Raw genomic sequence first — 17,004 nt, forward strand, 5'->3', positions numbered from 1 at the left:
TTTGTTTGTGAAGATCATTTTTTCGAGGAAGATTTTATGAATAAAAGTAGGCATAGGCTAAACAGGGGTGAGTTTCCAAAATATGTGGCAGGTGTTCCATGTGAAATTGTTAATATCAGTAGTAAATCAGGTGAAACTGTTGCTCATAGTGAAATTTTTATTGTGTGCTTAGAAAATAAAAAGTAAGTTCTGTTTTCATTTCACTGTTTTTATCCACCTTTCCTATTTTTGGTACTTAATGTTGATGTCTTCTTTTTTGTGTTGAAGCGTTTACAGTTGTAAGATGTAGGAACTTTTTCAAGAAATTTCCTGGGCAATTACTCAGAAATTACAGTCCTGAAACATAGTTGTAACAAATTTTAGAGTTCTTCATTCATTAGCACTGTGACAAAGATTTCTTAATTGAACCTCCTTAACTGCCGATTATTCTCTTAATAATAGTTTCTTTCTTCTTTTGACCCCACAACTTATAAGATGTCAAAGTATGACATTATTCAGGAATATTTGTGGTCCAATTTATATGCAACAATTTTTATTTAGCTTGTGACAGTTATTTAACCTACAAGCTTGTTTCGACTTACTGTCAGTTTCAAGTGTTGCGTCTAGTTATTGTAACGCACAAAACGTCCTGGAGCTCTTATATGTTGATAGAAATCAATATAAGCGTGTCAGTTTGCAAGTCTATTCTTGATGTTTGCGCCTGACAGTTGCTGCTCAAGAAAAGATCATAGAAGCAGCGACTGTCAGACGCAAACGTCAAGAATAGACTTGTAAACTGACACACTTGTATTGATTTCTATCGACACATAAGAGCTCCAGGATGTTTTGTGCGTCTTAAAAACTAGACGCAACACTTGAAACTGACAGTAAGTCGAAACAAGCTTGTAGCTTAAATAGCTGAAGCTAAATAAAATTGTTGTGGCTAAATTGGACTACAAATATTCGTGAATAATAGGTTGTCACTGCTGTATTGCAGTGTGCTATAGCTGTGTTTAAATTATTTTATTATAATGCTAGCAAAAATAATTACATAGCACGCCCAGAAAACTGAGATAAGAAAATTAAAACAAAAAAAAACAAAAAAAAGCAGTGTACATAAGCTAAGAGGGATGCAACCCGCAATGTTTATCCTTTTTTAGTTTATCTCCATACCACAAGAGGCGCTGCTATCGGTCAGTGATGCCCTCTTTTAACACGGGAGTTGCACATCTCTTTTCTTGTTGTTCTGTGGCTTGGACTAAAGCCAGTATATAGACCAAGGTCAAAGATATTGTGCCTATGCAAACCTGCAGGGCTGCCACATCTTGCAAAGAAAATAAGTCTCATTATTGTCACACCTCGTATGTAAAAGGTATGTCTAGTGACAATATAACACGATACAAAATTTGTTCCGTACGTAGGTCGTACCACTCGCTCCTTCCGGCACCTGGATTTCTCCTTTACTGTCTGCGCCTGTCCTGTCCGCCTCACCCCCACCCTCACCTATCTTGGCTTCACCATTGACCGTCACCTCACCTGGATCCCTCATCTCCGCTCCATCCAATCCAAAGCCCACAACCGCCTCCGACTCCTCAAACTCCTCTCTGGCCGGACATAGGGGTTGCACCCGTCTTCCATCCTCCACACCTACAAATTCTTAATCCATCCCATCCTCTGTTATGCCAGTCCCACCTGGATATCTGCCCCCCCCCCCCCAATTCTATAAGTCCCTCCAGATCCTTGAGCGTCATGCACTCTGCCTCGCCTTCTGTATACGCCTCCCGTCCCCCACGTGGGTCCTCTATGACCTCATTCCTTTCCCCCATCTGCTCCTGTTCCTCAAACATATCCGCATACTCTACACCTCCCGCCGTCTTGATCCCCCTCACCCCCTGGTTGCTCCTCTCCTCTCCCATCCCTACCCTTGCCACGCATTCACTGTTGTGTCCCCCCTACCCTCCATCTCTACACCCTTCATCTCCTTTCTCAAGGTGGCTTCCATCAACTCCCCCTCCCAGATGATGCCCTCTCTCCCTCCATCTATCCCTCCTATCAACTCTGATTCCCCCCCTCCGTTCCTCCATCCTTTCCCTGGGCTCCCTCTTCCCCCTCTTCCATCCTCTTTTCTCCCCACCAGACCTCTCCCTACCTCCCTTCTCCCCCCCCCCCCCCCGAGTCCTTTTGTATTTCCCTCCTCTGCCTTCCCCACTCCCTGTCGCATCTGCCCAGCACCCCTCACCCCTCTTATGAATCCTCATCCTCCATCGGCTCCTTCCCCGCCTCCCTCCTTCGCTTTTCATCTCCTTCCCCCCTTTTTTATTTTCCCATCATCTGTCCAGGTTTCCCCCCACCTGCTCTCGGCTGTGGTATGTCACCTTTGCCAACTTTTTAGTGCAGTGTTTCAGTGATTGTTCAGTGTTGTTCGTCTTTCTCGTGTTGCGAACAGAAACCATGCTGTCGCTAGGTGTGAATTTTATATCTTTTGCGAACAGAAACCAGACTGTCGCCGTGTTTTTTAATTGTCTGTATATTGATTTACCTGTCTGCTTCGTATGTATTTTATCATCCCTCTGTTCTTTGTTTTAAGTTCCACGATTTTTTTTCGCCAAGTTACTCTTTAAGTCTCCGATTTTATCGCCTGTTTTTATTATTTATTCTCTTCATCTTTTTAACAAAGTCTGTAGGCTGAAGAGCGGCATACTAAGCTGCTGCCAGCCCGCCCCCTTCGGGGGGAATTGAAATTCAATAAAGAAAAAAAAATGTTCCGTACTTTTACGGTTCTTATTCTGGTGGCTACCAGGACTAGGACTATAGGAGCGGCTGCAGGAGCGCTCACCTTCTTCTCCAGCTTGGCGTCCATGATGGCGCCGGAGTCAGGGGTGCCCTCCGCGCTGCCGAAGGCGGTTTCGGCCTCCCTGGCGCCCGCGTGCTGCTGCAGCTGCTGCTCCTGGGCTTTGCGCTCGCTCAGCTGGATGAGCTCCCCGATGCTCACCTTGCGGGACGGTTGCTGGTTGATCAGCTGCTGCAGGATCTGCTTCTTCTCCGCCGCGTTCTTCTTGGTCGGCGTCGAATTGTTGCGCTTCTTACGAGGCGAAGGCGTTCCTGGAAATCGAAGATACGTCAGGCTCACTCACACAACCATACAACTACTCTGCCACCTACTCTGTGTAGAAGAATGTAGTCTATTAATCTTTAAATATTTCACTTCTATAGCAGAGAACCAGACATCTGGCAGTGTCGGTGCTTCAGTTTCTTGTCTTGTACGACTGAAGGAGGCATTCGTGGTTCTTCAGATTCTACAAATCTAATGTATGAAATCTAATTGGGATAAGCACACTTGCTGAAAAACGTAGTGCTGGACATATACTCCAGTCATTTTATTGACGGGAAAGGGTATACGAATGTATAGGGCGTTTCAGAAAGATTCCTACAGTTTCAAAAGCTACAGGGTGAAAAGTATTTAAACCGACAAACTCTGGGAGGTTGTAGGGGACATCAAAACGAATATTTTTCTCTAATGTCAGTTTTTCCTATGAGGAGTATTTAAACCGGTAGAGGAAGATTTCTCTGGCGGCAAATTAATTAAACCAACAAACACTTTTCCATTTTTTTATGACCAAGAGACAACACATTAACACAACCCAATTTCAATTACAGTAGATTTTCAAAAACGCCTCCATTGACACATAAACAAAGGTTACACCGTCGGATCACGTTCTGTCTGACACGGGCAAAAACCCCACGAGTATCCCGAATTCTTCCTGCTGCTGCTACTATCTGGGCAATCAGATCCTCTTCTGATGCAACAGGAGTTGCATAAACAAGGTTGCGCATTTCTCTCCACACAAAACAGTCCAGAGGGGACATATCTGGGGATCGAGCAGGCCATGGTACAGGATCACTTCTGCCAATCCACGTTTCTGGGAACTGTCGATCCAGGAGTCGACGCACACGACGACTGAAATGTGCCGGCTCCCCGTCATGTTGGAACCACATGCGTTGTAGGGAGCGAGATGTCTTCCAGCAATTCTGGCAATGCTCTGGGTGGATAATCAACTGGTTCCAGGTTGTGGACACGCTGGAAGTGAAATGGACGTAACAGTTGCTCTCGAAGGACTGTTCTTACATTCGTCTGATTCGTCCCCATGTTACGTGCAATTGCACGAGTGCTGATTGATCGATCCCGTTCCACATGCTGCAAGACAACTTCCTCAAATTGCAGCGTTCTTACCGTGCGACGGCGTCCCTGTACAGGTAATCTGCTAAATGACCCGGTCTCACGCAGACGTTGGTACACAGCAGCAAAGGTCGTATGATGCGGGATACGGCGATTAGGATATTGTTGTTGATGAACCCTCCGTGCAGCTCGTCCGTTGTGGTGCGCTACGTAGTACGCACCAACCATATCAGTGTACTCACTCCAGGTGTATCGCTCCATTAGTAAACAGAGACAATGCACTACTACACTGGTGGACAGCAGTTGCCTACAACTAAAGAGCGTAATACGGCCTCCACCTGTCTAAATAATCCTCATGAGAAAAAGTGGCATTAGCGAAAAATATTTGTTTTGATGTCCCCTACAACCCCTCAGAGTTTGTCGGTTTAAATACTTTTCACCCTGTACATCTTCTGAATGAATGAAGACAGAAACATAAATTTTAACCAACATGTGCGATTTTCAAAAGAACCATCCGGATTTACAAAGGCATAGAGGGTGAATCACCTAAAAGCTGCAGCGCAAGTCTTGGAGAGATGGACCTGCTGTTGATGTAGAGTTTTCGCAGAATGGATTGGTGATCAGGGGCTCGTACTGTTAGTCAATCAACAGTTTCTAATAATACTTAGAAAGTGTACTGTTTGTACAAACATACACTTTTACAGTGGATCAAAGCCTATTGAAGTTAACAGACTAAAAGTAGGGTGACTAGAATATCAGCAGTGTTCGTTGCAGAATTCTAGTGCGAGTCATTTACGAGATACCGAATTTGAAAAGTTGCCACGTTAAAGAACAACATAAGTGCATACTGGCCAGTAAAGAGGCAATTTACCATCACAGTTTGTGCTCAAAATGGCCACCGGCAGCGGCGATACACGCTTCCCATACGGTATGGAACGACTGCTTGCAAGCGTACTGTCATATCGCTGGCTTACTCGTAGTTGTGGAGTATCTTTGCGGGCAGCCGCGTCTGTCGAGTCGAGCGCGGGACACGGAAATGTTATGTTGTGTAGTGTGTAGCCTTGCATATTGAGGCATTGTTAATATGGAAGTTGAAATGTTGCTACAAGTGCTGTTACAGTAAAGTGATAAAATAAGTAAATGATTCAGAGGAAAGTGCGTCAAGAAGTAATTTAAAAATGAGCAGTGCTGCTGATAACGTATTTGTGTATCCTCTCGTTGCGTGTCGTACCGTACAGTATCAATCATACACGCCGTGTTCGGTTTCTCAGAATGAACTAATGCGAATCAGCAAATATTAATTACCATAAAAGAGTGCAACCAAGTGCCAGTGTCTTGTAGCGAGCGTGAGAACCTGCGTTCGGTCATCGAGTTTCCGCATTATCAACAGTCAGGCATGCCACGACGGTTACGCGCACGCTCGTACAAGTGAGAACTGAGAACTGAAAAATTAACTTTACGGACAGTGTTACGTCATTACTGGTGTCAAGGAGGACTGGTATCAAAAGAAATATGTGTATGTGTGGCGAGTGTAAGAACTTTCGTTCGATTACTCGGCTTTCGCATCATCAACAATCATCCGCGCCGTGTTCGGTACGCGTACGCTCGTCCAAGTGATATTGTGGACAGATAATCATCAAGATTGTTAATTGGGACTTAGAGTATAAACAGTGCAACCTGCGACTTTCTTTTAGCGTCTCAGAATATAGTTGTTCATACCAGACGTAAAACAGAGTTGTGATTTAATGTTGAGTGGCTCCCCTAGCTCGCTTGCATATTTCGATAGATGGAAATGTCGTGTGGCTAGGGCCTCCCGTCGGGTAGACCGTTCGCCTGGTGCAGGTCTTATGATTTGACGCCACTTCGGCGACCTGCGTGTCGATGGGGATGAAATGATAATGATTAGGACAACACAACACCCAGTCCCTGAGCGGGAAAATTTCCGACCCAGCCGGGAATCGAACCCGGGCCCTTAGGATTGACAGTCTGTCACGCTGACCACTCAGCTACCGGAGCGGACGATATTTCGATAGATAATTTCAGGCAAGCCAGGAGCAGTATGGAGCAGAACAGTACGACCGCCGCGGGATTATCAGGTACGTGGTGTGGACAGGGCGCACGGTCGAAACGATAACCAGTTTAAAGGTATCCCACCCATTTGTACCCCCGGGCGTGTTACATGCTGCACACGTGATAGCATTTCAGAGGAGATGTCCGAGCAGGCTGCAGTAATACGTCGTTGCATATCATCGGATGTGGTTGGTATGACCTTGTAAACAGCGTCTTTCAAGTTTCCTCACAGAAAAAGTCTGCAGGCGTCAAATCCGGGAAACAGGCCGGTCAAGGTATATGTCTTCTGCGTCCAATCCAACCATTTGCAAACAACTCATGAAGACATGCTGTAGTACTTCGTACACCATGGGAAGGAGAGCCATCATGCTGATACCACAGGTTTCTCCCATAGAGTAAATATCTCTGGAGTGAGCATTGCGTTCTGCGCATGTTGTCAACATTAAACCAGGATTGTCACGTGATCTCGGGACTTCGCTGTGCCTGTGTGCTTTCTGCAGCGTTTGAAGTTTATAATACCAAGAGTTTTTGTTGTGTTTCACCGTTTGTTGATAGTGTAATAGCGATGGTGAATTACGTTGTTACTACGGATGGAAACAAAAATATGTGAAAGGAGGGATAGTAACTTTTCATGGGTACATTCCATATAGCTCTAATTATATTTTTCATTTCAGTAAGAGACACTGTATACGTTTAAAAATTTCGAGACGCATTATAATTAAGACTTGATTCTGTAGACCTATTTTTCTACGATTTTAAGACTATATAATAGATATTACGGCTCGTACAAAAGCTTACAAACAATCGCTTCCTCTCGTAAATTTGCTAGTGGAACAGGAAAGGGAAAGGTTAGTTGTTTCAGTAAATACTACCCTCCATGCATTTATCAGTGACTTGTCAATTATGTATATAGATTACTCCGCCTACTATTTATTTAATGAACTGGGAGCAAGTACTTAAAATGCGTTAAATAAATACCTCAAAGTGCCACCAGTAAGAAAAATTGTGCTTTAGGTCGCAAAAACGAGAAAATAAATACGCAGAAATACAAGAAAAAAGGACGAATTAGCAGGGATATAATCGCTAATGTGTGGTAAATTCGGTGTATTTCGGACACTTGCGAAAGTACTAACGTACTGTCAAGTCGTTTTGCAGGACTATCACTGCAAAGATGTACTTCAGGCTCTGTAATACTATAAAGTGCGGTATCATACCAAAAACTACCAAAAACCGAGTGCATCTGAACTATGACACCTATCGCAAAGAAGCTGAATGTAATATCACTTGCCCTTAAAAGTTACGTAGCTGGTTTATTCCCGGTATCAAATGGATACTGTTAAAATGTCTTCGCAACATATATAAATAATCCACGACACGTACGAAAAGAATCCATCTGTACTAGGGGTGTAGTGATATTCTAAATATACAGGGCGCTATACGAACAAACACACGACGTCCCGAGATCACGTGACCAGGCCCGCAATGTATGTTTACAACACAAAATTTGTTCTGCGCATGTGAGTGCTCACTCCAGAGATATTTACTCTATGGTTTCTCCTAGTCTTCAGAGAAACGTCTTTCTGCATCCGTGGAAGACGATCTGTTAGGAGGCTGCGATACTTGTGCTCGTTCAGCGTTTCATCTATGAAAAACAGGTTTATCAGCTGATGATTCACTATCCCACACCACACTTCACACACTGTGGACGCTGACATTCCACCTGGCGAAGCCAACAGGGATTGTCAACAGAACAATAGTGCATGCTTCGGCGGTTTACCCGGCCATGATTCGTGAATATGGCTTCATCACAAAACAATATACATGATACATCTGCAGTATCCTGTCTTAATACCCATGTACGGAAGTTAACACGATTCGCATAATCGTTTCCATTCAGCTCTTGATGGAAAGGGATGTGATATGGACGGAATCTCTGTTGATGAAGAATGCCTGGGACACTTGCCTGACTTGCGGCACTTCCTTGTGGGATTGCGCGGGAGCTAACGTGCGGATCAACTGCAACACCAGCAAGGACATTAATTTCCCCTCTTCTGTCGCCAGTTTTTTCCTTCTGTTACTTTGTCTAGGTGAAATTGATCTTCTTTTAGATTTTTTGCTTTAATTTTTTTATCTTTTTTTAGAGCTATATATATATATATATATATATATATATATATATATATATATATATATATATATATATATATATATATATTACTATTCTGGGGTTTATACTTGTTCTCTTGGTTATTTTCGTGAATATCATCTTTTACTTTTGCATTGATTGCCTTTAAATATTCTTTGTTTAAAGGGTTTGTTGAAATTGCTTAAGTATTTTAATTTAAAATATTGTTTTGTGGAATCAAGAGGTCGATAAATAAGTGCCGAGATGGTTGACGTCTATTGGGCTATCTTGTCCCATACACCGTACAAGAACGAACTGTATTCTTCCTACTCTCTCCATACACCATGAGCATGTCGGCTTTTTCTGCACTGGTAAATCGCATCGTCCACTCACAACCTACTGCTTGGACATGCGTACTCCGACTGACTAGCAAGTCGCAACGCACTGAAGGAACACACAGGCACACTGCGAGCAAACACAACTACGCAGGTCGAATGGCACGAACAAGTGTCGGTGTCGAAACGTTTCAAAATACGATGTCTTGTAAACGACTTGCACTAGACTCTAGCAACAAACACCTCTGATATTCTAATTTGCCCTTCTTTTACTTTGTTAATTTCAACAGGCACTCTTCTATTTAAACAAGTTATGTTTGACCAGAAAATACACTCTCTTAAGTACTACTAAATTCTCTTTATTGACTAACAATGCGAGTCCCTTACTACCAATCCATTATGTGAAAACCGCACATCAATAGCACTTTCCATTTCCGCGCTATTGCGATGTAAGTTTTGTGTGATTCACCCTGTATATGCTTGCCCAAGCAACCTTGGAGAACTTCTTGGAATAACGTTTAGGATTGAAATGTTGATTTACTTTACACTGGTGTCCAATGTGGCCTCCACCAGACGCACGATTAACATTTGCGAGCGTATCGTCTGGAGCTACAGCGTTCAATGATGTTGCTATGCAGACCCATAGTTAACCCACAGATGTTGGAAGGGGAGGCACAAAGTGAAGTTTTTTTAAACAAACACAAAAAATCGTATACCATGAGACCACGAGACCTTGGAAGCCAATGGTGGAACGCTAGAGCCGCACACCCCCTATGGCTTACGCTGTAGGAGAAGCGGACTCTCAGCGAAAATCACGCCGCGGAATTGTAACTGAACTGCACCTGTGGAAATGCAGTATGCCAAATGCCTTTTGTTGCTGTGTTACTGCCATCTGGATTCGATGCAAACAAGGTAACGAGCGAACGAGCTGCTCCAGGGAGATCGCTGTTGGGACCCACATGAACGAATAACTTGTAACCGGCGCACAAGGTCCACTTTTAGTTTCGATGCCTAAGTTAAAATTAACCTCAAGTTTCTATCATAATTAATTTAGAAGTTATCGTATTGCAAAACTGGTTGACTCTTTGGAACGCCCTCAACATCTGCCTACTCGTCCTCACCATAACAGATACCCTCGAAAGTCTCCAGAAATCACAATGAACTTCCTGTATAAGGCTTCAGACCATGAAGCAGATGGTATAAAAATGAGTCGACGGAGAGAATGGGGGCGATCTTGAGCGGACACGATTGTAGAGGGACCAAAAAAGGAAGTTTTATCTACGACCTAATGACAGCGACGTCATTGCGAAATGAAAAAAATTAAGAAATCACTGAATCGTGGGAATAATCCACTAAGCGTAAAACAGAAACTGGTGCTGACGGCAGATCATCTTTATGCTGTAGGAGGAAAACAGCAGAAACGCTTGTCAACTACCGCGGGATACTTCCGTTATTGACGAACTACAGACAGACGTCAGGGGCAGTATGGCTAGTCAAGAGGACTACAGAACTGTGTTTTCCCTGTCACCAAGCTGCCCAGGAATCACTGATTATATGAACGGATGTAATACGTTGTTTACAGTAGTGCAGCCTCTCGGAGCAGCCGAGCGGTTCTAGGCGCTACAGTCTGGAAACGCGCGACCACTACGGTCGCAGGTTCGAATCCTGCCTCTGGCATGGATGTGTGTGATGTCCTTATGTTAGTTAGGTTTAAGTAGTTCTAAGTTCTAGGGGACCGATGACCTCAGAAGTTAAGTCCCATAGTGCTCAGAGCCATCTGAACCATTTGAACAGTAGTGCGAACTGTCTGTTAGACAGTAAAGTAAAACTGTATGTCATGAATGGTTGGGAGACGCTGAAGGGCAGGTTCAGCCACCTACCTGGAAACTCTATCCTCCGTGGCCGCAGACATTAGTCCTTTGCGAAGTATGAGAGCTATATGAGTACGTGTACCTGTTAACTACAGATGACTGTAACGGTGCGTGTGTAGTGTAGTGTAGTGTCGTGCTCATGTTGGAGATGATGAGGGAAGAGAGAGGGTGAAAGCCGGTGCCGACTTATAGCGAGTACCAAGAGGGCTGTTAAGTGCTGAGCAGTAAAAGAAGAGTTATGTTGGATGGCATGACTCTCAGATGGGCTTCTGTGCGTCTGTTTGACTCCTGACGACTGATATTGGACGCCTGGTGCAAAAGTCAAGTTCAGCGCGACCAACCGAAGTGACGCAGTGGTTCAGACTCTGGTCTCGCGTTCGCTAAGTTTGGAGTTCAGTTCTCGTTCCAGTCGTCCAGGTTTGGGGATTCCACGGTCTGCCTAGACAACATAAGGTAGAAAGCGGAATGAGTTGTTTGGAAACGACGCGGCCCATTCCTTCCGCATCCTTTCTCATCCTGTGGCTGTAATCTATCTCTAACGACCTGACTGTCAGCAGAAAGTCAAACCCAACAGTTCCTTCCCAGAAAATTTAGTGGAGACAGAGTGCTGCTCTGGAGATGGTATCCCTCGTTTCGGTTGGAAACATTATTTTTCGTTAATGGTAAAGTGGTGGACATTTTAGACAGTAGTATGTTCTACCTACTATGGCAATAGCTTGGCCATGCCCACCTTCATCTGAATCGTCAGCACGTCTGGCTACCATGCAGCGTGCCCGGGTTCGATTCCCGGCGGGACGGAGATTTTCTTCCCTGGGGGACTGGGTGTTGTGTTGTTGTCGTCATGATTTACTCATCATCGATACGCAAGTCGCCCAGTGTGGAGTCAGCTGAAAAGAGTTGCAATTCAATGGCTGAACTTCCCCAGGGGGGAGACTCGTTCATCAGTGCCATACGATCATTTAATTTCTTTCATTTCAGTTTGTACTCTGACATTTTTCTGTACGAGCATCATAACATTTTCGTCTACAGAGAAAATACTATTAAATAGCGGTGCGAAGAAAATCAGATGCGTCTATACTAATAGCATACTAAACGCCCCGCAAAACAAGTAAAGAATATTATTGCAATGAACTAGGGCACAACAGATCTCCAAAAATTCACTAACAGCTATTCACCAGCCTCGAGGAATTCGTCCTTCAGTGTATCAGAATTTACTAGTACAGACTTCTCGGAAGATGAACGCAATAGCAGTAGTAGATCAGCCTTTTCTGCGGCCTCCTTGACATTCTTTTAATAGTCAGTGGTGAGTTTTTTCAATTATGTTCAACAGATTTTTGAAAATATTTATAGAACTAGTTCCCTGTTGTTACTGACGCTTGTATTACCGCTTTTCTTATGAGGAGGACGTATAAGGATTGTTCAAATGAAAAAGTACGAAACGTCGTAACAACCAAATCGGTTCAAATTTGCTTATGCTACTTTGGGACAACGTAGTGAGACACTTAGGAACGAGAATGTAGCGTTGTCACCTCCCACTAAATCTTCAAAACCGTTTCCTCAGTAGGCAGGGAGATGCTCTCCATCTTTTTCGACGTCCGATACTCATTGGATACCTGGAGCACGAAGCAGCAATTAACAGTGATGCGTACTGAGAGACACTCCGTAGCCCCCGGAAGTCCACCAGGAGCAAACGGCCTGGGCTGCTCACGGAGGAGGTGATTCTGCTCCACGACAACACACGTCAACACGTCTCCAAGGTCACACAAAGCACGATGGTCAAGTGGAAACAGCTTGAGTATCCGACCTAAGGCTCGGACACGTCGCCCTGCGACTTCCATCTACATCTATATCTACATACATACTCCGCAATCCACCATACGGTGCGTGGCGGAGGGTACCTCATACCACAACTAGCATCTTCCTGTTCCACTCCCAAACAGAACGAGGGAAAAATGACTGCCTATATGCCTCTGTACGAGCCCTAATCTCTCTTATCTTACCTTTGTAGTCTTTCCGCGAAATATAAGTTGGTGGCAGTAAAATTGTACTGCAGTCAGCCTCAAATGCTGGTTCTCCAAATTTCAGCAGTAGCGATTCACGAAAAGAACGCCTCCAGAGACTCCCACCCGAGTTTCTGAAGCATTTCCGTAACTCTCGCTTGATGATCAAACCTACCAGTAACAAATATAGCAGCCCGCCTCTGAATTGCTTCTATGTCCTCCCTCAATCCGACGTGATAGGGATCCCAAACGCTCGAGCAGTACTCAAGAATAGGTCGTATTAGTTTTTTATAAGCGGTCTCCTTTACAGATGAACCACATCTTCCCAAAATTCTGCCAATGAACCGAAGACGACTATCCGCCTTCCCCACAACTGCCATTACATGCTTCATATCGCTCTGCAGTGTTACGCCCAAATATTTAATCGGCGTGGCTGTGTCAAGCGCTACACTACTAATGGAGTATTCAAACATTACGGGATTCTTTTTCCTATTCATCTGCATTAATTTACATTTATCTATATATAGAGTTAGCTGCCATTCTTTACACCAATCACAAATCCTGTATCCTCCTACAGTCACTCAACGACGACACCTTCCCGTACACCTCAGCATCATCAGCAAACAGCCGCACATTGCTATCCACCCTATCCAAAAGATCATTTATGTAGATAGAAAACAACAGCGGACCTACCACACTTCCCTGAGGCACTCCAGATGATACCCTCACCTCCGATGAACACTCACCATCGAGGACAACGTACTGGGTTCTATTACTTAAGAAGTCTTCGAGCCACTCACATATTTGGGAACCAATCCCATATGCTCGTACCTTACTTAGAAGCCTGCTGTAGGGCACCGAGTCAAACGCTTTCCGGAAGTCAAGGAATATGGTATCCGTCAGGATTTTTTTTCAGACTGATATCTTTATCACTATTTTGTTTTCCCTGTCAAAACTGAAATACTTCGGAAATGTTGCACGATGTATGTTTTATAAGCTAATGAATCGAAATTCATGTCTAGCCCACATCGTACCTGGATGGTTGCCGTGAGAACTCGAAAGACAAGTAAAACGATTTTTGGAAGAAACAGACGACTGCGCAAACAATTAACAGTAAAGTAATAAAACGATTGGAAGGATGGGGATGAGAACTTTTAGATAGTTGGCGCCTTTAGTGCAATAATAGTTGGTATGTGGGCAATTTTGCCACATACACTAATGAGCTGAAACATTTTGGTCGCATAGTTAATAGAGTGTTGGTCTACATTTGGAACGCAACACTGCAGCGACTCTGCGTGTCAGAATCTTCTATTTAGCTGGCAGTATCGAACCTCGCGGTATTGCAGTAGTTCGAGTAACGAAGATTTTTGTGAGGTAAGTGATTCATTAAAGGTAGAGGTTGTTGTTAGTCAGGGCCATTCTTTTGTAGGGATTATTGAAAGAATGCGTTGCGCTACAAATATTGTGTCAGTTTAGTGATGATCAGAATAAGTAAAGATAAAACTGTCTGTGTACGTTGAGTTTTGCTCCGCTGTTTGAAAATCAAATAACGTAGAAGTTTACCAGCAAAGCCATTTTTAATTCTTCAAAGGGGACGGTCATTCATAATTTTTCGAAGGGGACGTTACACCGTGTGGCCTTTAATATCATCACACAACGAGCTGATATGAGCTCTGTTGTATGGCATAGTAACTTAGTTGGACCAAAGGTGACTGAATTTAGCAGTCCTCGTGGCCGATCTAATGCCCCTTCAGTGATGCGTAATTTTATTACTTCAAGAGAGTGTCAGTGCTGTCTTCTGTGTGCTTTGGATAAATTAACTGTGTTAAACTATTGTGCCACCCCAGCGGTATTTTGCCGTTAACTGCGTCCGCTTTAAACCGCCTGAGTTGGAGTTCGCTTAAAGGCGCACTGTTTGGTAAACCAATAAACAGTAACTAATTATTCATTAGTAAATTTATTAAAGCGAATAAGCGGTGTAAAAGATGCAAGGCTGATTTCTGATTTTAAACGATTTGTATTTGTATTTTTATGGTACTTCAACTAGCACTGTTATTTTTATGTTTTAGAACTTTAAAACCCTAAAACTAAAACTCCTCTCGAACAGGCCATGAAGGCCTAAAAGGTACCGACTGGCCGGGCGCTGATGACCGCGCAGCTGAGTGCCCCACAAGTCAAACATCATCGTCGGTACCGACCGTCCGCCGTGTCACCCTCAGCTCACGGCCGTCACTGGATGCGGATACGGAGGGGCATGTGGTCAGCACACCGCTTTTCCAGCCGTATGTCACTTTACGAGACCGGAGATGTTACTTCTCACTCAAGTAGCTCCTCAGTTTGCCTCGCAAGGGCTGAGCGCACCCCGCTTGCCGACAACGCTCGGCAGATGGGCTGGTCACCCATCCAAGTGCTAGCCCAGTCCGACAGCGCTTAACTTCGGTGATCTGACGGGAAACAGTGTTACCACTGCGGCAAGGCCGTTGGCCGCCCTAAAACCAATCTGTTGTTTATTACTCACGTGCAAACATTGGGGGGATGGTCTGTCGGGACTGACGTTGAATGTGGAAACCAATTTTCTGCAGCAATGTTCTCAGAGTAAGGCCTTGCCGTACGTGATTTACTCTCTGAGAATTTTGGTATATAGCAACGATTGCAATTTAACCTGTGTCTGTGGAAGCTTGTGAGAATTAAGTTGGTCCTTCAGGCTTTTAAATGAGTTTTTGAATGTTAAATTATTCTGAATATTTATTAGTATTTTTGAGAAAATAATTATTTCGTACCAGTGTTCAATGGCGTCTTTGAACTGTTTTAATATTTAACGTGATTGTTAGCGCCTTGAAAGTTTGAATTTTGTCGCTTTTTAAATGAATCCTTAGCGCATTTGTCTTTCAGTTATTTTTTGTTGCGCTTTTAAAAGCCTTCTGATGTGAGATTGTTTAATTGAACGCTTAGCACCATTAAATCATTTTGTATGTCTTTCTGTTACTTTGAGCGGCGCTTTTAATTCATGCTATGTGATCTTATATAAGTGTAATATGAATGTTTGATTACAATTCTTTTCTGTTCAGCCAGTGCTCCCTGGTTTACCACACCCATATCCTCGCACCTTATACAGTTTCAACATGTACACATGTGATGATGATGGGGTTCCATACTCCGAGGAGCGTAGGGAACGATGCGGGAGACTCGCACCGCCGTACTAGGGAAGGTCCTAGCGGAGGTGGTTTGCCATTGCCTTCCTCCGACCGTAATGGGAATGAATGATGATGATGAAGACGACGACACATCAGCACCCAGTAATCTCGAGGCAGGGAAAATCCCTAACCCCGCCGGGAATCGAACCCGGGACTTCGTGCGCGGGGCGCGAGAACACTACCACGAGCTGCGGACTGTGCACCTGTACGAAACATTATAACACGCCTTTTACAAAGTAGCAATCGAAAAATGCGTATTTTTAACACATTTTTATCGCACATGTCACATTACAGCTGTTGTACAATTCACAACAAATGTTCGAATACCTGACAGTCAGCTTCAGTGCATTTGTGCACTCTTGGGGGAACATGTTGTGCGCTTGTCTGAATACCTCTGCACGTTTCCTTATGAGGACAGCATCGTCCATGACGCGACAAAGCATTTCATCTCGCATATTGACCTTTCGTTTGTGTACGTCAGATATCGCCCAACCCCATGAACAAAAAATCTAATGGCGTAAGATCGGCGATCTTGGTGGTGACTTAATCGTACTACCACGACCAGTACATCGATCAGGTTAAGCGCGGTTGAGATGTTTCCTCATACGTCAGGGAAAATACGGGGTTGCTCAGTCATGCTGCAAGTACATTGCAGTTCCCGTCGCCAGAGGTACGGCCGCAACATGTTCAACAAGCGAATTTTCCAAAAATGCAGTAATGCTATCCCTTCGTTCGCTCTTCTAAAATGATTAGACCTATGAACAAGCTTCCGATCATGCCGCACTAAGCACTGATCGAAAAATAAACCCGGTAATTGGTTTCCTTTGCAGCGTGAGGCTGCGCGCCGTGGCCGCGTGGGCTGCTGCGCCTTGCCACGGTTCCCGCGACTCTCCCCCTCCCCCCTCCGTCGGAGATTCGAGTCCTCCCTAGCGTAAGTTAGTTTGACATAGATTAAGTAGTGTGTAAGCCTAGGAACCGATGACCTCATCAGTGCCGCGCGCAGTGGACCCGTGGTTTGAGGCGCTATGTCATGGATTTCCCGGCCCCTCTGCCGGAGATTCGGGTCCTCCCTCGGGCGTGTGTGTGTGTGTGTGTGTGTGTGTGTTTAAAGTTACTTTAACTAGTGTGTAAGTCTAGGGAGCGATGACCTCAGCAGTTTGGTCCCTCAGGAATTCACACACATTTGAACATTTGAACCTCAGTAGTTTGGTCCCATAGGAACTTACTAAAAATTTCCAAATTTGTTGCGTGAG

General features: G+C 44.3%; 1 protein-coding gene across 1 annotated transcript in view; it reads right to left on the reverse strand.

The window, feature by feature from the left end:
* Window positions 1-17,004, reverse strand: part of LOC126252230 (uncharacterized) — a 596,261-nt gene that overhangs the window by 149,173 nt on the left and 430,084 nt on the right. The window contains exon 20 of the mRNA XM_049953102.1: window positions 2,816-3,081. Coding sequence (XP_049809059.1) covers window positions 2,816-3,081 — 266 coding nt within the window. The remainder of the gene's footprint in view (window positions 1-2,815; window positions 3,082-17,004) is intronic.

The sequence above is a fragment of the Schistocerca nitens genome, chromosome 4 (genome assembly GCF_023898315.1).
Source record: "Schistocerca nitens isolate TAMUIC-IGC-003100 chromosome 4, iqSchNite1.1, whole genome shotgun sequence".
In the NCBI taxonomy this organism is placed as follows: Eukaryota; Metazoa; Arthropoda; class Insecta; order Orthoptera; family Acrididae; genus Schistocerca; species Schistocerca nitens.